At 46.7% G+C, this 24,270-nt stretch overlaps 1 protein-coding gene and 3 non-coding genes across 5 annotated transcripts; all 4 read right to left on the reverse strand.

The window, feature by feature from the left end:
- Positions 1–304: 304 nt before the first annotated feature.
- On the reverse strand, positions 305–13,522 carry RPL3 (ribosomal protein L3). 2 transcript variants are annotated; one of them, XM_038377694.2, is made up of 10 exons: positions 13,383–13,522; positions 10,495–10,687; positions 9,615–9,783; positions 8,484–8,619; positions 6,809–6,995; positions 6,128–6,288; positions 3,798–3,899; positions 2,369–2,464; positions 1,591–1,710; positions 305–417 (listed from the first exon to the last, which is right to left on the reverse strand). In XM_038377694.2, the coding sequence occupies exons 1-10, from the start codon at positions 13,383–13,385 to the stop codon at positions 373–375; spliced, it is 1,212 nt and encodes a 403-aa protein (XP_038233622.1). In that variant the 5' UTR covers positions 13,386–13,522; the 3' UTR covers positions 305–372. The 2 variants fall into 2 exon arrangements, with proteins under 2 accessions (XP_038233622.1, XP_043357780.1); XM_043501845.1 differs by lacking the exon at positions 13,383–13,522 and adding an exon at positions 12,187–13,187.
- On the reverse strand, positions 1,143–1,235 carry LOC119850243. Its single transcript, XR_005290781.1, has one exon. It is a non-coding gene; the product is annotated as a small nucleolar RNA U83B (small nucleolar RNA).
- Positions 6,552–6,644, reverse strand: LOC119850242. The gene has a single exon (XR_005290780.1). It is a non-coding gene; the product is annotated as a small nucleolar RNA U83B (small nucleolar RNA).
- Positions 8,620–8,666, reverse strand: LOC119850247. The gene has a single exon (XR_005290784.1). It is a non-coding gene; the product is annotated as a small nucleolar RNA U82P (small nucleolar RNA).
- Positions 13,523–24,270: the final 10,748 nt, after the last annotated feature.

Consider the following 24,270-nt stretch of genomic DNA (forward strand, 5'->3'; position numbering starts at 1 on the left):
GGAAATGTCTTCCTAAGAGGATGACTTACATCCTGGAGCATAAGGGCTTGTGTTTTTGGTATCCCAGCTCCCTGTTCACACCCACAAAAATGGATTGGGGAAAGGAAGGGGGGTCATGGTGGTGAGAGAATTTTCATTGTGCTGCAGGAACCCTCTTGCAAAGAAAGCATGGTGCAGAAGGTAGGACATAAAGCCCTGAGTTACCATGGTGACCAAGCTAAAGCTAAATTATGAATAAGACTCACAGCAAAAGCAATCTCAGATTTTACCCAGACATTCATAAAGCAAGAGTCAAGAGGGTTGGTATTTTTGAAAATATCTAGTTTTATTTGTCTGAGGCAGACCCCAGAGTGCACAGGACTGTTCCAGATGTTAAGCGGTCTCCTCTTTAGCAATACGATCTTTCTTGAGTGGTCCCTGCAAAAAACAAACATGCAGTTACCTAGCAGAATTGACCATCTCCCCAGTGTTGGAGACCCCACCATCCTCAGTACCTCATTGTGGAAGAAGAAAAGGAGTACTTGTGGCACCTTAGAGACTAATAAATTTATTTGAGCATAAGCTTTCGTGAGCTACAGCTACGAAAGCTTATGCTCAAATAAATTTGTTAGTCTCTAAGGTGCCACAAGTACTCCTTTTCTTTTTGCGAATACAGACTAACACGGCTGCTACTCTGAAACCCATCCTTGTGGAAGATTACTTTTGCTTTGAACCACCAATGAAGACAATGGCCACAGGCCTACTTGTGGTGCAGATCTTAGCTTAAGTGTGTGGCTGAACTTGAAGCAAGCAGCAAAAATGGAGGTTGGTGAAGCTACACTGCTATGCACCATCTCAAATTAACAGTTTAAATATAAAACCTGGCACCACCTAGTGGCAAAGCTAACTTTAGAGCCATCATCATTGCCTCCTCTTCCTGAGAAAGCACTAAGCAGCTTATAAATAGCTCCACCTCTTGAAAGCCTGCAGTGTTAAATGGTGGATGAAATCTTACTCAAAACCAGTTTTTGCCACATTAAAAACTGTTCAAGAAGGGACCAGAGATCTGCTGCTTCTCACCAAGGACAGATCAGATACTCAATGTGCCATGGGCAGAGAGCCTGCTCTGTGGCCTGCAGCAACCTGCGCATGGCCTGCAGCAACCTGTTCTCAGAAGGAAGGCAGCATGGAATGTCTCCTCATGCCTGTCGGATACTGTGTCCAGTGCTAGTTCCATGGCCTCATCACTGAACAGCCCATGTGCTGCGGTGGGGGCAGCATCCAAGCCTCACCCAGCTCCAGGTAACAAGGGCTACGTAAATGAAATGAGTTCACAGTCATATGAGTCTTGAAAAAATGAACCTCCCATAGGATTCCAAACTTCATCTGGACAGTTGCACAGCCTTGGAACAAACCCCTGTGCTGTGCTTCGTGAGTACATGTGTGCCAGTGACCCAATGGCTGAGTTATTATTAACTGCAGTTCTCACAGTGGAAACACACTGCTTTGGCACCCACCTCTGTCCAAGTCTGCAAAGACGCATGCTTGTGCAGCAAGACAATACAAAAGTATGCAATACAAAACTGAGCTCCAGGAGATCAATGCCCTTACCATGAAAGCCTTCTTCTCCTCCACGGTCTGGAAGCGGCCATGACCAAATTTGGAAGTTGTGTCAATAAACTTCAAGTCAATCTTCTCCAGGGCCCGACGCTTTGTCTGCACAAGCAGGGACTGAGGGGAAGAGATATGTTAGAATGTGGCAGCCCAGTCACCAATTTTAAGCAGAGGACCTGCATTCCCTGCTAGAATTTGCCATAATTGGATATTTAAAATGAGATTTATATGGGCAACATATACGATCCAAACCACCATTGCAGCAAGAAGCTGAAGAACCTGGTAACACACAGACTGCTCTAACAGCAGTGTCGGCAAGTCACTCAGTTATCACACCAACCAAGGCAGAAGCACAGGGGGATGGAGTGGTCACCACAGGTTAGCATTAATAGGCAGAAGGAAAAGCTAAGCTATTGTACAAGAGAAGCTTCATGAGCCACATGAGTTCTCAAACACATTGGGGTCCTTCATTAACAACCAAACACAGGATGTAGCATTCTGAAGAGACCAATAGCCCAGCGCCCCAGCAGTGGCGCTGATAAATGTTTCAGAAGAGCAGTGCAATAGCATTAGGCAGTGTGCACTCCTGTGTTAGGGCAGCACTTTCTCTTCCCAAGTCTTCTCCTCTAGCTTGCTATGGAAAGCCCTACCCATTATCAAACAAGACAATGTTCTGGGGTAAAGGGATTCTAATTTGAAGCATGCGGCAAGGCAGAACAGAGGATCCTGGCTCCCTCCCACAGATTGGCAAAACCAATATTCTTGTATTTCTCACCTTGCGCAGAGTTAGGACTCTCTTCTTGGTCCCAACCACACAGCCTTTCAACATGATAAAATCATTGGTCACTTCACCATAGTGGACAAAACCACCCTGAGTAGAGAGAGGATGGTTAAACACACCATACCATGCATTAGCAATAAGCACTGGCCTAAACTGAACTGTGCCTCCTGATTTTGCGGGTGCAGAGGTTCCTGCACAGCACGCATGCTGGCTGGCTGTAAAGGGGTCACGGCCAGCAGACCTCCCTCCCAGGGAAACCCCCCTCCCAGGGAAACCCCCAGGGTAAGGGAGAGTCCCTGGAAGCATAGGTACAAGAGCTCTGAGCAGCCCACGACATGACATGAAGGGCAGACCAGACCGGAGGAGGTAAATAAGAGGTGTGGCCAGAGCTGCAGCTATTTCGTGCTGCTGGATGGCTCCACAGGGAGCTGTGACAGCACAGCATTCACGAGAGCAGCCTCTGGAGATTTTAGTCCTTTCACGCTGCTAGGTCATGGGCTCCGACATAGGGATTACGCTTTCCCAGCAAGCCACAAGCTACTTTTCGGTTAGCTCTTCCCGCCCCCACCTTTCCACTTGTCCTGCTTGGCTGCCTCTTGCTCTTCCAATGCAAAGAGCTGGCACATTACACTGGCTCACCCCCTAAGGCAGACAGCATGACTATAAATGCTTCGCCACTCAGCTTCCTATCTAAAACTTCCCAGAGCTACAACCTCGCTAGCCACTTTGCCCTAAATGAAATCTCCTAGCTACTACCGATTCTCTCTTCGGCCAAGAACTAAAATATTCAGGCCTAAAGAGGCGAACATTTCTTTTAATTTTTTGGCTAAAAATTCAGTGTTCGAGGCCTCTATGAGGGCCTTCTAGTTGCACACTACTGAAAGGCAACAATTTAATGATCCACAGCAACAGCATGCTGTCATGGAAGCGAAATTGAAAGCTTCTCCAGCTGAAAAGAGCTGAGAATTTTAGACTGACAGAATTATCCAAGCTGAAAACACAGGAGCCCAATTTTTGCAAAAAGTTGCCTGGGGAGTTTAAGGCCCAAGAGTGATCAGGACCATGGTAAAGTTGAAATCTAGACAATTGTAATGAACTAGTTGTTTCTGGTCCTACACCTGCTTGTGTCCTCCCTCCAATCCTTGTGACCTTTACAACAAACACAGAAGTGTCATTTTAAGTTGACACCATTCTCTTAAATTGCAACCAAACGTGTTGCAACCAAACAGCTCAGCAATCCACTTGTTCAATATTGATAGAGAAGAATGCAACCAAAGGAATCAATATCGTTTCCTGCAGTACCTGAGCTTTTCTGTATTGACTAGACTAAAATAAGCTGTTTGGTTTATGAGCTCACAGTCCAAGATTAAATTTCCATATCCTTTCCACACACTTAACCTTTAACAGCTGGAAAGCCACTCACCAGAGGGTTAATGCTCTTGTCCGACAGATCGTAGTCAGTTGATGCATTGTTTTTGATCAGCTTTCCGTCCTTGATTTGGTAACCTTGGCCAATCTTGTAGACCTAAGATGACAAAAGGAGAATGCTATTTTTCATGTGCTGGGAGAAATGGTTTGATAGGAGCAAAGAACCAAACCCAGAAACAGTAGTTCAAATCCATATGAAATTTGTTAAGCACACAGAAATGTAGAAAACAAATGTGGCTGGTGTTTAGGGGCAGCAATTAACAGCCTCAAATATTGTCTCTATCATGAAGCCAATGCCTCAGTCACTGCATTTTAAACTTGTCACCAGGGCACCCTATTATCAGAAACAAATCAAAAGTATTTTAACTTCCTCAGAACTGGTGTACACACAGGCTCTGGCCACTTACCCATTTCATAAAAAAAGCCTTAATTTCAATTATGCTGAATTGCCAGATTTCAACTTTTCTTTACAACTGCAACACCACCTACCAAGATAATACCACAGCAGGTTTTATGTGAGTGGGTTAAAGTAGCTTTATCCCCATTTTTATGGATGCGGAAAGAAAATTTAAGGGTATGTCTACACAGCAAAGAAAACCTGCACCTGGCCTGTGCCAACCAACATGGACTGAAGCTACGGGGCTGTTTCATTGCTGTGTAGACTCGTGGGCTTGAGCTGGAACCCAGGCTTCAGAACCCTGTGAGGTGGGAGGGTCCCAGAGCTTGGGCTCCAACCGAAGCCCACGAGTCTACAAAGAAATGAAACAGCCCCGTAGTTTCAGTCCACGTTGGTTGGCACAGGCCAGGTGCAGGCTTTCTTTGCTGTGTAGACATACCATATCCTAGCCCCAAGCCCTGCAAGCCCAAGCCAGCTGCCACGCAGCCAGCCATGGAGTTTCTTTGCTGTGTAGACATCCCTCAGTCACCTGCCATGCAGTGGCAGAGCTGAGAACAGAATCCAAGTGTCCTACTCACTGGACAACTCTTCCTCCTTTTTTGGTATGACTATTCATCAGCCTCTCCTACTCCAACTGGTTTGCTGTGATAGGTTTAAATATAAATAGGACCCTACCAAATTCGCAGTCCATTTTAGTAAATTTCACAGTTGTGGGATTTTAAAAAAAATCTTCTATTTCATTGTTTCAGATATTTAAATCGGAAATTTCAGTGTTTTAACCACGGAGGTCCAGTCCAAAGGGGTGGGGGGAGGGGGGGAGAAGAGTATCATGGCACTAAGAAAAGGAGAACTTGTGGCACCTTAGAGACTAAAATTTAAATTTGTTAGTCTCTAAGGTACCACAAGTCCTCCTTTTCTTTTTGCGAATACAGACTAACACGGCTGCTACTCTGAAACCTACCATGGCATTGCCACCCTTACTTCTGTGCTGCTGCTGGCGGTGCTGCCTTCAGAGCTGGGCAGCTAAGAGTGGCAGATGCTGGATGGGAACTCAACTCTAAAGGCAGCGCCACAACCAGAAGCAGTGCAGAAGTGAGGGTAGCATGGTATGATAGTGCCACACTTACTTCTGTGCTGGCTTTGGAGGTGTGTCTGACCTGCCCCCAGGAGCAGCCCATGCAGGAGAAGAGGAAGTGACCACTGCGCCCAATACCCTGGGCAGTCACCCACTCAAAGCCATCTCTGCCCCGCTGCAAAAATGTGATCCCTCCCCTCCCCCATATCATGCCACCCTTACTTCTGTGTTGCCACTGTTGGCAAGGCAGTCTTCAGAGCTGGATGGCTGGGAGCACCACTGCTGTCTGGTCAACCAGCTCTGAAGACATCCCGGAAATAAGGGTGGCAATACCATGATCCCCTTACAATAGCCAGATTTCACAGGGGAGATCAGATTTTACAGTCTGCAATACATTTTTCACAGCCATTAATTTGGTAGGGCCCTAAATATAAAATACAACAAAGCAGCTTAAGTGCTGGTCCTAGGCACAGCCTGAGCTCACTGTACACCACTGTCCTTTCAACTTTCAGGCTGATTACCGGAGTCTATAGAAAACCCTCATCTTTAACAAATAAGTCATTCTGGCCCTTTCTGCCCTTCAGCACAGGGCCAACCAGTGGCGGTGTGCAGATCTGGCAGTTTTCATTAAGCACCTATACATGCTAACAAGTTGCAGTGTTGTTGGCAAGTAATAGTAAACTAGGGATGCTGAATTACTTTGCAGGCCCGCAACTCTAGTCAAACAAAGCCTGAATTGTAGTCTGAAACCTTCAGTCTGCTTGATGATTCTGCAGTGAACTTGACTATCCATCCGGGGGAACCAGGACTCTAGTTTGTCCAGGACACTTCAATACGCATCTCAGACTCTTACCTTCTTATTAATTTCTGTGCGATGGTGGTATCCCTTCTGACCAGCTCGGGCCACAGAGAAAGCCACGCGAGCAGGATGCCAAGCGCCAATGCAGGCTACTTTCCGCAGACCCCTGTGGGTCTTGCGGGGCAGCTTTTTGGTATGCCAGCGGCTGGTGACCCCTGAAACAAGAAAACAAAACATTACAGCACTATAGGACTGTCATAACTGCTCAGCTGTGGCATGTGCCTTTTTTACAGAGGTGTTTATAATTAACCTGAGAACACTATGCACACAGTTTGTGGCTGTTGCATAAGGAGAATGTGTTGCAACACCAACAGAAATTCAGATCAGTGTACCGATTAGGCATGGGTGTTGTGAGTAACTACTCTCTGCAGAAAACCCACCCACAGCTGCCCATGTTTTCCCAAACTGTTCCCTGGGTGCTGTTCTCAGAAGGAAGGCAGCATGGAATGATTCCTCATGGATGTCGGATGCTGTGCCCAGCACGTATTCCATGGCCTCATCATTGAACAGTCCACTTCTGATGTGAGAGCAACACTGAAGATACCCCTTTGACCCATGCGCTATGTACCAGAGCAACAGAGTGTGTGGGGATTACAAACAACTCTCCACTAAACTCTGGGTTCTGGTCAGACTGAAGCCTTGGGGAAACAAGAGGGAGGCAGCCATAACATCTACCTTTGTATCCCTTGCCCTTCGTGACTCCAATGACATCTATCATCTCATCTTGGCCAAAGACAGTTGACACAGGAACCTGCTGTTCCAGCTTCTCCCGGGCCCAATCCACTTTCTCAGCAATGGTGCCACCATTCACTTGGATCTCCATCAGGTGAGACTTCTTCTGCCGCAACGGAAGCAAACGCATCTGGAAGACAGACCTGACATTAGCTCCATTATAACCCAGGCAAAGCGCCGAGATCTCTAGTGCAATCTGTCGGAGATGCACATCCTGGGTCTGATGGATTTTTCCATCTCTGCTGTATTCCAGTCACAATATACACAATGCTTGGAAGACAGAAGCTCTAGGGGTAAGGGGAAGAGTTGTCAAGGCTGTACAATGACTTAAGTAGACAGGCTTAAGTTTCTGGCAGCCAGATCACCAAAGGGAATGAAAAGAAAAACAGTAAAGATACAAGGTGGGTTAGGTAATATCTTTTATTGAACCAATTTCTGTTGGAGAGAGAGAGAGAAGCTTTTGAACTTACACAGAGCAGCAGTAATACAAGCCTCACACCGCCCTTACAGCTAGTCGCCAGGCTGAGGATCTTAAAAAAGAAGGACTGAAGACAAAGCCTCCATGACAGCCTAAGTAAAGTGACATCATACCAAGTGTTCTACACTATAATTGGGAAAAGGGGGACTGACATTAAAATGCTGACAGCAGCTGCACGCCCCCCTTTGCTGCTTGCCACAAGAGGCCATCTCTAAATATTAGTCTTGTGAGCAGACAGCTTACTCCACTTATTCCCACACAGGAGATCCTGTTACATTTCTCAGTCTGGAAGTATCTGGCACTCACATGGGGGTGGGAAGGAGAGGAGAGCTTCACACTGCTTAGCAATGACCTAATTAATATAAGCTACTGACGGTCTCCACAAGAGAGCATTGCCCACATTCTTGGTCGGAAACTATAGTAGCCATCCATTTTTTAAAACCAAGTGAAGCAGATGTCCTGGGATCCTCTGGCCCGCATGGAAAGGAGGCTAAAACATTCAATCCTATTTCTAGCTGTAACTTATAATCAGAGAGAGGAGGTGGTCTACTGGTCTGAGCACAGGATAGAGGCCAAGAACTCAAGTTCCAATGTCAGCTCTGACACACCTACATACACACGTGCACACGCACCAGGTGGCTGTAGACAATCCAAACTCAGTTTTCACATGTGTAAAATGGGGATGGGGCTCCTTACCTCTGAGGGGTACAGCAAGGATGTGTTAGTTGTTTGCATAAGCCTTTGAAGTCAAGAATAATACAATACCCAGCTTTTATATTGTGCTTTACTGATTAAAGTGCTTTACAATGGAACTCAGTACCATTATCCCCATGTACAGATGTGAAACAGAGGCACAAGAGGGGAAGTGACTCACCCAAGTTCACTCAGCAGACCAGTAGCTGAGCTGGGAATAGAACCCAGGTCTTTGGAGTCCTAGTCCAGTGAGCTATCCAGTAGAGTAGACTACACTCCCTCCATAAATATTAGGTATTAATACTGAGCACCAGATTTGGGGAACAGGGAATATGAGAGCAGCAGTGAAGTGAGTTTCTGTGGAGAATGGCAGGACCACCCTAGCCCTTGAGGATTCTCTGTATCCCAAAGCATGAGCCCTCTTTGTGAAGGAGTCAGAACACTCACCTGAGTGTGAGCTATGACCCGGATAACCTGGCAGTACTTCTTCATGCTACTGAAATCCTTCTCTAGCTGCTTTTTGCCCTCCTCATCCTGCCACTTCTTGCAATACTTGGTGAAGGCCTTCTTCTTGGACTTGTGCCTTCAGGAGCAGAGCAGAGGGGGTATGGCTTAGCCCTTCATCAGTCCCCCAAGGAAAGGGGGGTGAGCGGAAGGAGCTGCCACCCAAGTTGGTTTCGGCTCATTGCCAGCTTCTAAGGAATCTTTTCCACCAGCAAGCGGAGCCTGGAGCTCATCAGACAGAGGCTGGGTTGCCAGAGCTGAGCGGAGCTGCCATGAATTCATCCAAAGCATATTAATATACACAGTATAAAACATTCACAAAATATCAGAGCACTGCTCTGCAACACTACAGTGCCTATCAGTTGATTATCTGTTGCCTTAAAATACTGCTGTAAATGCTCTTGTCTTGCTTACAAGTCTAAAAGTCCTACATCTTTCAACTCTGGACTACGGCTGATTTAAGAGGACACCAATGCAATACCCAAAACACCACTCATGTGCTCATTTGGGGACCTCTTTATCCTAGAAGTGTGGGAAGTTCATGAAGAGCATCTAGGAGAAATACTTCCTAATCCCATAGGCAAAGGAGAACCTGACAACCCCATTGGAGCCCTACTGTCAGAGTGACCTTATGTGAAGGCATGACAGCAATGCATGGACTTCCCCCGCCCTTCCCTGAGGGAAGAAAAAAAAAAAAAAAAAAAAAAAGGACTATGCTCAACACTCAGCGAAAAGCAACAAAGGCAAATTCCTTATGTCCATCCACAGAAAAAACATCATGTGTAGGGGGTTCATGCAGACATCAGACAGTTAACTTGATCCCCAAGCCCCACCATGAACAGTGCTTGACAAGCATTGAGCACTGTTCCAGCTAGTTGCAGTTTTATACTATTATGTGATGAGACTAAAACTTCAGCCTAGCACCTAGATCCAAAAGGGCCAACCACTGGCTGTGATGTGGGAGTCCTGAAGTGAATTGTTCAGACTAAAAACTGCAATAGCACTACGCTCATTCAACAAAGCCAGCAATGCAAGGAACATAGACTAAGGTCCCTCCCTCCATGCTTTTTTTACCAGTTCTTGTAGAAGCGTCTCTTGCACTCATCACTGATGTGCTCAGCAAAAATAGTCTTGAAGGTGCGGAGGCCACGGGGAGTCTGCACATAGCCCACGATGCCCACAATGACCATGGGAGGAGTCTCTACCACAGTGACTGCCTCTACCACTTCCTTCTTGTTCACCTCTGGGAAGGACAAAACACATTGTGCCAATTAGCACCACAGCAGATGAAACACCCCCCCCCAAAAGTATCAGGAGGGTCCAGTGACCCCTAAACGGTCTTCACGCAGCTGGAGTCAGTGGGCTCCACGGGCCAGGGGACCTTGATTAGCCACCTGAGCTATTAAGCACCCTAAGGGTATAATGGTGACTAGATGCTATACTAAAACCCAAGGTTGGCCCTGTGATGTAAAATGGAGAAAACAAATGGAGCTGTATGGTGGCTGATAACAGAACTACATTCAGGACTCGACAGTCAGCAAAAAGCGCCAGAGGCGATTTCCTTATGTCCGCCCGTCGAGAAAAGATCATCATAAGTAGCCTGCTACAACACAGCTCTACCAGTGGGGCTCCTTGGCAAGTCACCCACACACCCAAAGAACAGCCGTTACAGTAAAATAAGACACCAATCACCAGCTGGGCACGAAGTCTGGAACTGGCGAGGAGGACATACCCACTAGCCATTGGGAGCTTGCTTTTATAACTAGCTACTGGAAACAGCAGCCGAGGAGCCAGTGTAAAGAACAGCAAGGACTTGACAGAAATCAGACTGAAATCAAACCCAGGGACCCACGTGAACCTGACAGTCTCCTCCCACTGCCTCAATGTAGGGGAAAAAAAAAAAAAAAAAAAAGTACAGTGACCTCCTATAACAAGAGCAGCAGAGAATACATACTGGATCCAGGCCTGTCCACTTCCCGGACAATGTGGGTCATGCCAGACTTGTACCCAAGAAAGGCAGTGAGGTGAATGGGTTTGCTGGGGTCATCCTTGGGAAAGCTCTTCACTTTGCCCCGATGTCGACGACTGCGTTTGCGGGGCAGAAAGCCCAGGGATCCATGTCTGGGAGCTGAGAACTTGCGGTGCGACTACAAAAAAAAAAAGGAGATACTTTTAACACTCATGTTGCCTGAGTGACTAATTTACCCCTAATGGCATACTAGCTGCGGTCTCTCTTGAGGGGACTATTACACAGGCATACCAGTATGTCCTGCTTTCTACAAGTTCCTCTCCTCCACACCAGCTCTCCTGTGTGTTACCATTTTAGAATGGTGACTACATCAGGGCCTTACATGTGTCAATCAGATTTGTTCACATGACTGAGGAAAATTTAAAGACACAATACAAAGGTTTTTTGGAGGATGAGGTTCTGAACACCCAAAGTGCCATTCTAACTAAATATCTAGTAAGGAAAGCAAAAATTAATGGACACACCTGGTAATCCTTACAGATTACAGAAGTTAATAGAAAGAAAAGGAGTACTTGTGGCACCTTAGAGACTAACAAATTTATTAGAGCATAAGCTTTCGTGAGCTACAGCTCACTTCATCGGATGCATTTGGTGGAAAATACAGAGGGGAGATTTATATACACACACAGAGAACATGAAACAATGGGTTTATCATACACACTGTAAGGAGAGTGATCACTTAAGATAAACCATCAGCGGGGGGGGGGGGGGGGGAGATGGACCTTTCATGGTGACAAGCAAGGTAGGCTATTTCCAGCAGTTAACAAGAATATCTGAGGAACAGCAGGGGGTGGGGGGGAAAGAAATAACATGGGGAAATAGTTTTACTTTGTGTAATGACTCATCCATTCCCAGTCTCTATTCCCCATGTTATTTCTCCCCCCGCCCCACCCCACCCCCCCACTGTTCCTCAGATATTCTTGTTAACTGCTGGAAATAGCCTACCTTGCTTGGGTAGAAGATGGAAGAAGGGCAGAAAACCACCATGAAAGGTTTTCCTCCTCCCCCCCCCCATGGCTTATCTTAAGTGATCACTCTCCTTACAGGTTTCAGAGTAGCAGCCGTGTTAGTCTGTATTCGCAAAAAGAAAAGGAGTACTTGTGGCACCTTAGAGACTAACAAATTTATTTGAGCATAAGCTTTCGTGAGCTACAGCTCACTTCATCGGATGCTCTGTTTTTTCCACCAAATGCATCCGATGAAGTGAGCTGTAGCTCACGAAAGCTTATGCTCAAATAAATTTGTTAGTCTCTAAGGTGCCACAAGTACTCCTTTTCTTTTTACTCTCCTTACAGTAAAGGAGTACTTGTGGCACCTTAGAGACTAACAAATTTATTAGAGCATAAGCTTCAAGTGAGCTGTACCTCACGAAAACTTATGCTCTAATAAATTTGTTAGTCTCTAAGGTGCCACAAGTACTCCTTTTCTTTTTGCGAATACAGACTAACACGGCTGCTACTCTGAAACCAGAAGTTAATAGCAAAATGTGATTCTACTCTGAAAAGTGACATGACAAAAACTGCTCCATGGGTCTACCTTTGTTGGAATCAATTTTAGATGAAATGCGATTAGCTTACAAAAACAAGATTTTCTTAACTGCCAGTTCTGCACACTCACCCTAAGATATAAGCGTCTAGATGGGTTACATAAGATCATAAGAATTGTGAGACCAACTCAGGCTAATAGTCCATCCAATCTAGTATCCCTATTGGAATAGTGGCAAACACTACATGCTTAAGAAAGTTGCAAGAAGCCCTATAATAGACAATTCTGGGCTCGCTTGATCCATGTACTTTAACTACAGCGCCCTCATTTTCCAGAAGTCAAACCCTCTTGAATTCTAAAACTTTTAGCTTTATTTTGTGGCAGCTACTATAGCAGTATGTTGTTTTTAAAGTTCATCAAGCAATCCCCAGTTTCTTGCAAATTGCCTGTAAGCACCAGCAATAATAACAGGCTCTGCAAGACCAAATGCTGCCCCTTAGACCTGTGCAAACTCCCCTCCTCCCCCCCACACTTCAAAACAGCTTTAGACGTTATTACACTGAGAAGATCTGGCCCTGCAACTGGAATGCCCTTAGCAATACTAGTGGCACACAAGCTAGACAAGACTTCACCTTACAATCAACTGCACTGCCTTGCCAGGCTAGCAAAATTCAAGCCAGCAAGAGCGCATTTTAGCCCTAAAGTCAGCGTCTCAGACATTGACGTATACAGGTGGCAGATCTGCCACCGCCTGTCCCTTTTCGGAACAAAGCCTCACTTTCAAGAGTGAGGGGAGTGAGTCAACCACAGCTGAAGCCCCCATCAGTGAGCTTTGTGCTGCAGCCCATCTGTAGCCCCCGATCTCGTGAAGAGGAGTAAGACGCTACAGGCAGCACCCCGCTATTAGCGGGGAACAGGCCCCCAGGAAGTTAAGGGAGGCCCGGAGAACGCGGTGCGACGGCTCTGTAAAGCCCAGCTGTCCCGCGGTGCCAGGCGGGCTCTCCCCAGTCATTCCCCCACCCCCGCCGGCAGCTAACACGCGTGAGAGCCGCCTACAAACGATCCTAACCCGGGGGCTCTGCAGCCCCCCGCCCCCACTCCAGGCCCGTCATAGTCCTTCCTCCCCCGCTTCCCGCTCTCCAAGCCCAGGCAGCGAGTGTCCGTCCCCCGTCTCCCCGCCCCCGCCCCGCCAAGAAATGGGCCCCGCGCTGCCTCCAGCAGGGCCCCCGTGGCATCGGGGGGCAGATGCGGAGATGGCCGGGGCCGGGATGGCGGCGATGCCCGGGGATGGTGAGACCCGGCCCCGCACCCGCTCCAACGCCACTTACCATCCCGCCGGGCAGCCCCACCGAATTAGTAGAAAGGGGCGGGTAGGCCGCGCACACGCTATTTATAGCCGCTTCCACGTCGCCTTGCGTACGGGCGTACGATCACCGTTACGCATGCGCGTTTACACATCATCCTCTCCGTCCTCCTCCCCCTCCCGTCGTACTGCGGTGCGGGAGGAGCTATGGCTCATGGTTAGGGCCAGACTTCTTGAGAAAGCGAACTCCTAATGCCAATAGGATCATTGACGCTCAGTCGGGGGGGGCACCCGGGCAGTAACGGGAGCCAAGCTGGGGGTGGCAGGGACCCTCTTAAAGTCACAGCAGCCCCTGTGAGGGGGTGGAGGCTGCTCACCAGCCCTGACTGAACTCCCCCGAGGGGATCTAGAGCCCCTCCCCCGCGCAGGTCTCTCTGGCGGGTGGGGCTGGGCGACAGGAGGCGGCTGCGTCGGGCTGGGAGGATGGTGCCTCTGGCTGAGGCGGCTCTAGGCCCGGCCGGCTCAGGGCATAGGGTTACCAGGGCTCTGGCTTTCCGTGTCAGATGTACTGAGCCGACGCTAAAAGTCGGGTTACTGCGGGCGGGTGGCAGCCTGTCGCCCGGTCCTCACCTGGTGGCACCCTGGGCAGCAGGCACGCCCTGGTTTAGGAGCACACTTTGCAGGGCTGCAGCGGAGGACAGGTTTCAGGGTAGCAGCCCTGTGAGTCTGTATTCGCAAAAAGAGCAGGAGGACTTGTGGCACCTTAGAGACTAACAAACTTATCTGAGCATAAGCTTTCGTGAGCTACAGCTCACTTCATCGGATGCATTTGGTGGAAAAAACAGGAGAGATTTATATACACACACACAGAGAACATGAAACAATGGGTTTTATCGTACACACTGTAAGGAAAGGTTTCAGAGTAGCAGCTGTGTTAGTCTGTATTCGCAAAAAGAAAAGGAGGACTTGTGGCACCTTAGAGACTAACAAATTTATCTGAGCATAAGCTTTCGTGAGCTACAGCTCACTTCATCGGATGCAAGCGGAGGACAGAGCGCAGGGGCTGGGGTGCCAACCCTCCAGGATTGGCCTGGAGTCTCCCGGAAGTGGCATCGATCTCCCAGTGACTATTGAAAGCAATCCAGGAGATTTTAATAGGATATTTGAAGAAAATGACATTATGTCATGTTTGGGGGGGGAGGGGGGAATCTCCCGGAATAGCTTCAATCAGAGTTGGCAATCCTACCAGGGGCCCATGGCAAGCGTGGTAAGAAGCACCCAGCAGGCATGGAACATGCCTCAGGAGGGAAGGAACACGAGCTACCCTGCCAGCCCGTGCTTCCCCTGGCCGTGTGCTCAGGCAGATCCAAGACGGGGAGGGCTCAAGTGGGCAGAAAAGCTGGCTGCTGGGCAGGCAGTGCAGAAGGAGGCCTATTGCCTTAGGCCCTCCTAGTTTTAGGCCCTATTTTAGGCCCTCTATTCCATACTAAAGTAACAGCTGAGCAACGGTAGCAGGGCCATCGGAAATGTTTTGTCTCATTAGATATTGCTATGTACAGTTTAACCCATCAAGATTGTCAATTCAAATTATGGTGGTTGTGATTTTGTCTTTGTGGGCTAAGTAAGTGTTTGTGGGCCCAAGCAATATTGAACTTTGTACACAGTAGGCCTACACTGGACAATAAAAACAATGTCGAAGAAAGAAGGATGGCAGAAATTAAACTAGGCCAAAGAAAGACGACAAAGAGAAGATGTAGTGCTGAAAGGTAGTCCTTCTCTCCTAATGTTTTTTCCTCCTACTAAGTATGATGGTGAGGAAGTCCAGGCGAATACCAGCCCTGCTGCGACTGATGAAAAGAAGCAACCTCCTGTGACTTCTCTAGCTGCAGTCTCACCCCACTCCTCTGAAGACTTTCCCAGTGATAGTAATAAAAAAATATCCTTCTCCAGTGATCCAGGCGAGTGGGACATGACTTCTCAAGATCTCATTGCATATTGGACTGAGAAGGGCCCACAGAAATGCCAGACTCTAGATGCTGACTTTTCATTGACAAAGCGAGAGTAGAGCAATCAAAATCATTATCTGATGTTTGAATATGTGAACTCTAACAAACAGATTGGCAAGCAAGAATGGCTCATCTATTCACCTTCGCCGCCTGTTTTCTGATACTAAAAAGTGGGGAATGTTCTGTGAAAGCTTCAGTGATTGGAAGAATACTGCATATATTACCAATCATGCAATGAGTGAGCAGCATACATTTTCAGTTAGCAGCTACCATGCCTGAAAGAAAGTTAGTGGCAGTATTAATATGCAAATGGAAAACCATTTTGGGAAGCTCATGCTTATTGGAAGAACGTTCTCAGACACGTAGTTGAAACCATAGTTTTTCTTACTGAGCGTGGTCTGCCATTCCGTGGCTCAGATGAGACTGTTGGATCAAAACACAATGGCAATTACCTTGGCGTTGTAGAGCTAATCGCTAAGTTCGATCCTTTCTTATCTCAGCACATCAATGAACATGCAAATCGTGGAAAAGGCCATACATTATATCTATCAAAGACTATTTGTGATGAATTCATTGCACTGCTGGCAAAGAAAATGCTATTGGCCGTTGTAGATGAGATCAAAGATGTGGGATTTTTTTTCAGTGTCCGTTGACTCATTACCGGATGTGTCACGTGTAGATCAGCTGACTGTCATCTTGCATTATGTGCTACCCAGAGGACCAGTTGAGCATTTCATGACCTTCATAAACATCACCAGTCACACAGGGGAGAAACTTGCCTCATACCTACTTGATTTCCTCACCGAAAATGGGATTGACATCAGCCTTTGTCGTGGCCAAAGCTATGACAATGCAAGCAATACAAGTGGCAAATATTCAGGGATGCAGGCAAAGATAAAAAAGTGCAATGTTTTGGTTGATTATATACCATGTGCTGCACGCTCATTCAACCTTGTTTGCCAGTCTGCCGTGGATTGTTGTGTTAAAGCAGTTTCTTTTTTTGTATTTGTCAAGAATTTTACAATTTTTTCTCTGCATCAACCAGTCATTGGATGATTCTTAGAAATTCACTACCAAAGGGCTGCCCAGTGCCCAGATTACTCTCAGGGACACGATGGAGTGCCAATGCTGAAGCTATGAATGCAGTTGTTCTGGGATACCCCATTATCCTTGAAGCGGTAGAGAGCATAAAGGATGATGAATCTCAAAAATCAACAACAAAAAAAGATGCGAAGATCCTGAGTGATGCAATGCACACTTTGGAAACTGGTATTTTGTGTGAGGTCTGGAATGATATACTGCAGCCATTCAGCAGGTGCAGTCTAAGGTTGCAAAGTACTCAAATTGACCTTTCCACTGCTGTAAATCTAATGAGAAGTCTTGGAACTGTTCTTCCACAAATGCAAGATAGTTTTGATAAGTATGAAATTCAGGGGGGTGTAAGGACTGCTAACCATGAGTATAAGTCAGCCAAACACCACAAAAGATAGAAGACATGCGAAGATGCAACTGCCCACTCATTCAGTGACAAGGAGGCTTTCATAGTTAATACCTTCATCACAATCATCGACAAACTGAAGAGTTCATTAGAACATTGGATCAAGGCTTACAAAAATATTGACAAAACCTTTAGTGTACTGACAATTTTTTCGCCTAACATTTCCAATTCTGAAGTCAATGAAGGTATCAAACGTCTGTGTCAGAAGTACCCAGACAATCTCCCAGTAGATTTTACTAAAGAATTTCTTCAATTTGTTGAATTCACATCACTCTCAGATATAGAGGGAAAAAGATGACGAAAGCAAATCTATTTGGATATACCGAGTTATCACTGAATCTAATGTTATAGAATGTTTTCCAAATGTTGAAACTGCATTACGTCTGAATTTGTCACTAATGATCACTAACTGTAGTGGAGAATGTTCCTTCTCTCTTCTTACAAGGGTCAAAAATGTCCTCCAATCCACCATGACTCAAGAGCATCTCAGTGCTTTGTCCCTCTTGAGCACTGAGAATAAAATAATCAGATCTTTGAATTACAGTGACATCATTCATGACATTGCCACATCTAAAGCTAGGGGAAAAAATTTGGTTGAAGAATTGAGAGTAGAATAAACTTGTTAATTTTACATAAATAAATAATATATAAATATATATGTAGATAAAAGTTTGATGACTTCATAATTTTTTTGTAATATGTAATTCATACATAGGCCCCTCATAACCTTAATCCGGCCCTGGCTGCCGTGCAGGAGGGTTGCATCCTAGTTCACCAGCAGAGCTGCCTGGCTGCTCCTGTGCAGCCACAGCACTCTTCTGACCTGCACTCCCAGGTGGCCAGCTGGAGCTGGGGTTTGCAAGTCCCTTGAGGCTGCTCATGCTGGAGTTGAGGGGGTAGAGGAGCGAGGATGGGGGAAGGGAGAGGAGCTATGGGGGTCAGAGAAGAGTTGGGGCTGGGAGGGGCTGGGGGGAAGAAGCGGAGCAGGGAGTGAGGTCTCAGGGGAAGAGGCTGAGCAGGGGCAGAGGCCAGGCCTTGGGTGAAGAATTGGGGCAGGGACTCTGGGAGTAAAAGGTGGGGCAGGGGTGGTCCGGTTATTAGAAAGTTGGCCACAGTAGCCCGAGATCAGACCTAGAGCAGGGCAGAGAGCTGATATCGCCCTCGAAAGAGGAGCCCTGTTACACCAGAGCAGAACAGAAAGCAGGCACTCCTAGCATGCTGTAGTCCCCATCTGTGAGCAGCTCTTAAGAAACACAGAGACAGTGCTAAGAGGATGTTCAGTCATGACAGGGAGCTGAAGGAGGACTTGGGTGGTTGGCAAACACTGGGACACGGCATGGAGGATGTTGAACTAGGAAAGGAGAGCATTGTGCCCGGACAGCGTTGGGTGGTGGCAGGAGTTATTTTGTGCCACATGACACACTTCCTAAAATGAGGATCTTAAACTACCTGAGATACTACAGGAATTGCAGCACTGTGTTAAACTTGTTATCCATCTAGTGCAGTATCCTGTGTCCAAGAGGAGCCAGCATTAGATGGTGGAGAGGAATGTGCAAGAAACCTCACAGTAGGCAGATGTAGGGTATTTTGCCCCCATTAAGGTCTAATCCTAATCTCTAGTAGTTAGAGATTGATTTAAATTTTGAAGCATGAGGATTTATATCCCTTCCAAAACTCTTTGTAAGCTTTAACAATAGAATAATAGAAATGTATGGTTGGCCTCAAGAAGTCATCAGGTCCAGCCCTCTGTACTGCAGCAGGACCCTGTAAACCTAGACCATCCCTGCAAAATGTTTGTCCAACCTGTTTTTAAAAACCTCCAATGATGGGGATTCCCCAACCTCTCTTGGAAGCCTGTTCCAGAGATTACCTACCCTTATAATTGGAAAGTTTTTCCTAATATCTAACCTAAATCTCCCATGAAGCTGATTCAGCCCATGAGTGCTTGTCCTACCTTCAGCTGACATGGAGAACAACTGATCACAGTCCTCTTTACAATTGAACCCTTAACATATTTGAAGACTTACCAGTAGGGCCCTACCAACTTCATACGAATGTGTCATGGACTGTGAAATCTGGTCTCCCCCGTGAAATTTGGCTATTGTAGAAGGGGGTCACGGTGTTGCCATCTTTACTTCTGTGCTGTCTTCAGAGCTGGGTGACTGGCTCTGAAGGCAGAACTGTTGCCAGCAGCAGCGCAGAAGTGAGGGTGGCATGGTATGGGGGGTAGTTATTACTTATGGGGGGGCAGGGCTGGACTTACAAGTGGGCACCATGGCCGACAGCCCAGGGTGCTGTGGTCATGGGGGTGCTATGGTCACCTCGCTACACACACAGCCAGCCCAAGGGCCCTTTAACCCCTGCATGCTGGGCCCAGAGCCAAGGCAGCAGGGGTGAGGGTGCCATAGCTGGGGGTTCCTACCGTGTGCCAGGCTCCAGCTGCTAGTCCTGGCCAGGCTGGGGATGGATGGGACTTCCTCTTCCCCTGCACAGGCCACTTCAGGGGCCAGGACAGACCCTCCTCTGGGAGCCTCCCCTGGCTGCAGGAAGTTCCGTGGCTGCTGGCCTGGTGCTCAGATCTGAAGGCAGTGCTGTCACCAGCAGCAATGCAGAAGTGAAGGTGGCATGGTGTGGTATTTCCATCCTTACTTGTGTGCTGCCTTCAGAGCTGGGCACCCAGCCAGCAGCCACCACTCTCTGGCTGCCTAACTCTGAAGGCAGCAGCACTGAAGGCAGCAGCATCATTCATGAAAATATTGACTAATACCAGATCCAGAACTGACCCCTGTGGGACACCACTAAATACATTTTCCCTGTTTGATAACTATTGATAAATACTCTTTGAGTATGGGCTTTCAACCAGCTGTGCACCCATTTTATAGTAATTTAATCTAGACCACATTGCCCTAGTTTGCTGATTAGAATGTCACATGGGACTGTGTAAAGCCTTACTAATATCAAGATAAAAAAAAAAGGAGTACTTGTGGCACCTTAGAGACTAACACATTTATTTGAGCATAAGCTTTCGTGAGCTACGAAAGCTTATGCTCAAATAAATTTGTTAGTCTCTAAGGTGCCACAAGTACTCCTTTTCTTTTTGCAAATACAGACTATCACGGCTGCTACTCTGAAAAATATCAAGATATATCACATATATCTACTGCTTCTCCCATGCAGTAGTCCAGAAGCCCTGTCAGGGAAGGAAATTAGGTAGGTTTGGCATGATTTGTTCTTGACAAATCCATGCTGGCTATTTCCTACAACCCTAATATTCTCCAGATCAGTGGTTCTCAACCTGTGGCCCACAGGCTGCTTGCGTCCCAATCAGCACACAGCTGTGGCCCATATGACATCCTCAGCATACAGGTAATATATATAATATTGTGTGGATGTGACCCACATAACACATAGAGAGCTGCATGTGTGGCCCACAATGGTAAATAGGTTATGATCCAGATGCTTACAAAGTGATTGTTTAATAATTTGTTTCAGTATCTTTCCTGGTATTGAAGTTAGACTGACCGGTCAGTAACTCCCTGGGTCCTCTTTGTTCTTCATTTTTAAAGATAAGTACTATATTTGCCCTTCACCAGTCTTTTAGGACCTCACTTGCCCTCCACGAGTTCTCCGTGGTAATTGCGAATGGTTCCAAGATTGCTTCTATTATAACAGAATATTATCTTTATTCATATAAATGTTCAGTCATTCAATGTTGTTAATTTCTTTGTCTCAACAACATGGCTGGGATTGTAGATCTATGTTCCAACAGCAGATGGAAGAAATAGGGACCAAGAATAGAATTTTTCCTGTTCCTTGATACATTTACCCAACTCACTTTTGTCCCAGGAGCTGAGGGGATTGGTTATACGTGCATAATTCACTCCTCAGACCTGCTTAGCTATTGCACTACTATACCTTTACCTTACCGCCAAAGTAACAGCTTACAGGGAATATCTCCCACTTAAAGGGGATCACCATCTGCACAAAGCTGTTAGAAATGCTCTCTGACAGCCCTTCTTCTGGCTCCTGCTGTGGGGAGTGTGCTAAGGAGAGGCTAGAGTGCAGTGCAGTCCAACTATTCTTGACTGCTCACAGTCCTCTGGGCCTCTATTCCTGGGCCAAACACAGGGACAGAACAGCAGAGCCGTCCTCTCATCATTTCAAAGGTGAGCTGAACTCTCTTTTGGCTTAAATATATAAATAAAATCTATGTTGGATTTCATGTAATTCACAGCTATACATGTATGCACTTAAAAATTAGAAATGAATGGCAACCATCTGTCTGAAAAGACAATGGTGTAAGTGCCAAAGCAGATCAGTTGCAAGGTGCCATGCTATAGTACCGCAAGTAGTTAAAAGTCCCATTCCCAAGTGACAGTCCTTGCCACAGATAATGCAAGTATATAGCGCAGGGCCGGAAGATGAAGCCAGTGCACTACTAGCACCTGAGGCCTGCTGTGCTTTCCTCTTCACTCTTTTCACTTTCTGCTCTCTCAACCCCCTCTCTTCAGCCTCTTTGACTCCCTCGAGCACAGTCAGTTGCTAGCTGCATCTTCCCACCTTGCTGTGTTGATGTTTTCAGGTCCCTTTTGCAAATGGCCATGCACCTGAGCCTAGGTCAACCCAGTGTCCTTGGAGCATCCACAAGTTCTCCATACATGAGATACTTTGGAATGCATCGTCCATCTGGTGCCCATGACGAAGCCAACATAGATGTCTGTGTTTGAGAATAGTGATAAGACTTTGTAATTTTTCTTTCTCAAGTATTTCAGTGGCAGGAGCTTTGGTATCCCAATATTTGATATTCAGAATAAAGCAAAGACAGAGGGTGTGAAAAGTGTTTAGCCTGCTCTCATGTCTGCTGTATTGTTCTTTCTGTTTCATAGAATATCAGGGTTGGAAGGGACCTCAGGAGGTCATCTAGTCCAACCCCCAGCTGGTGTCACCACTATATAGCAGCATTCTCAAAACATATGTCTAGTAGACCCGTATCTTGTTGTGCAGTGTCAGTTTCCAGCTATCCCACATGCACTTCGTCAGTTCGGCAAATATGGTGGCTGCCTTTCTGTTATGAAAATTAAACTCACCAGCTGGATATACATTGTCGGATACAATTGATCCTACATAACAGGACTTCTGCACAACTTATAGCATGATGCTAGCTATTAGAATTTCTGGAGCAGTCAACACACCTTTTGCCATAAGCATTGGATTTTGGTTTTTTGATTGTTCTTTTTTTTTCTTCAAACTGATGATTACTCCAAATTCATCACAAGCTAGCACAAAGCTATTGCAAAGATGCAGGAGCTCCTCTTCACTGTGTGTGCGATGAGCACCACATCATCATTGAAAATCAGTTAGCGTATCAGCAGGTTTTTGACTTTGCTTTTTGCTCTTAGACATGCACTGTTGGAGAGTTTTCCCGTCCGATCTTGTATGGAGATGTACACACTTTGTGTTATTTGAAAAAGCATGATGAAGGTGCAGAGAGAAGAATATACTGAAGAGTGTTGGTACCAGATCCCTGTTTGACACCACCGCAAATTACAAACATTTAAAAGTTTGATAGTTTGATGGTTAGAACATTGTAAAGAGTTCTGCTCTGCTTTATATGTTGCTATAGATAGTCACAGGATAAATACAGGAACTGGGGTAGAACCTTGGCAAGTAAAAACCATTCCAGTAACAGTGGCAACTGCTCAGGATTGGTTGTCCTGATGCAAGCCAGATACAGTATGATCTTTGCAGCATTAGTCATAGTCCTATGGTTTAAGGCCATAAGGGATCTACTCTGATCATCCTGTACATCACAGGCCACCAAACACCCAGCCACACTCACATCAAACCCCACAACCAGAATTAAACCTAAGTATTACAGCCTTTAGGAGACTAAACTATGGTGTGCCACAGCCAGAGAATAGGAGGGACCAAGGTGCACCAGTGCCCAAGCACTGCAAGCACTTTTCCTTCATTTTTGTCTATCCACTTTCTTCTATCACCAGCTTCCACTCCCTTTAAGTTGACCCTGTGTTTTCAAGCTACTAGTCAACTGCTGGAAATGGCCCACCTTGATTATCACTACAAAAGGTTTCCCCCCCTCCCCGTTCTCCTGCTGGTAATAGCTCACTTAAGTGATCACTCTGGTTACAGGGTGTATGGTAACACCCATTGTTTCATGTTCTCTGTGTATATAAATCTCCCCACTGTATTTTCCACTGAATGCATCCAATGAAGTGAGCTGTAGCTCACGAAAGCTTATGCTCAAATAAATTTGTTAGTCTCTAAGGGGCCACAAGTCCTCCTTTTCCTTTAGTGTCCTCTAGAGGACCCATCACCCCTCCTCTCTTTCTGATGCAATTGACTGTGGTGTCATCACCCAGTCATCTGAGGGGACTATCCAGAACCAAATACAGGGGACAGATGGCAGGGCAGGACATTACTGTCAAGATGAGCACAACCCCACAGCTGAGGGGTTGGAGTTCTAGGAGAGCAAAGAGCAGGGCCAAAAAGGTTGGATCTCCATCTGCCAGTGAAGAAGACTACTAGATACAGAGCAGAATGAACTGGGAGCTGCATCGAGTCCACCTGGTACTCCTCTACTTCTTGACCTATTCTGTCTTTGTGAACATCTACAAACCACTGTTCCATCCCCTCACCACTGTAGCAGACCTAGCGACCCAATGGGTTACTGCCCAGGTGATCAGGCTCTTCATCCTGTGGCGCTGCAGCCTAGAGATGGCGATTGCTTTACTCTTAATTCTGGGCAAGAAGCTCTGGGCTGAGATGCTAGCAAATAAGGCCCTATGGCAGTTCCTGGCAGCAGCCAGAGTCTTCTGCCTTCACCTAATCACTATCCTGCTGCACTGTGGCAGGAGATGTGCTGTGCAGCTGCTGGGGCACCTGAAACAAGTGGTTTGGGCTGCCTTGTCATCCAGTGCCCAGTGGGTCCACCATCATCTGGCTGCCTGGTTCCCGGAGAACAGCAAGGACTGTAAGACAGTGCTGCGAGGAGGCATGCGGCAGGCAAGCATCTCACTCTTCTTTGGGTTCCTCGATGGGGTGCTAGACGTTTTCCACATGTCAGCACTGGCAATGAGATACAGAATCACCCATATCTTCAGCTATGCCAGGCCCGCATGGGACCCTGCCTCAGAGGACAACAGCTTAGTTACCATCACTTCTGTCCTCCCCCCTGCCCAGGTTCCTTTGAGCCACCGCTTCAAGGGCCCTACAATCTCAGTACTCAAAGACTTCCCCTCATCCACTGACAGGCTTCAGTTTGTGGCTGTCAATGAGAACATAGGCAGGGGTGCTGGTAGGTATCATTTGGAAGGCACGGCTCTTCCCCTGCATGTAAGATTCCAGAGCTATATGAGAATGAGAGAGCCATTTTCTGTGCAATCCAGAAG

This window comes from Dermochelys coriacea, chromosome 1, assembly GCF_009764565.3.
Source record: "Dermochelys coriacea isolate rDerCor1 chromosome 1, rDerCor1.pri.v4, whole genome shotgun sequence".
NCBI classification, from domain to species: Eukaryota; Metazoa; Chordata; order Testudines; family Dermochelyidae; genus Dermochelys; species Dermochelys coriacea.

Excerpts from the sequence above, each read along its gene's own strand:
- RPL3 (XM_043501845.1), bottom strand. The coding sequence starts at position 12,225 with ATGATCTTATGTAACCCATCTAGACGCTTATATCTTAGG. Across the intron at positions 6,996-8,483 it reads GGGTCATAGCTCACACTCAG|ATGCGTTTGCTTCCGTTGCG; the intron begins GTGAGTGTTCTG and ends TCTGTCTTCCAG. Across the intron at positions 1,711-2,368 it reads GAGTCCTAACTCTGCGCAAG|TCCCTGCTTGTGCAGACAAA; the intron begins GTGAGAAATACA and ends TCTTCCCCTCAG.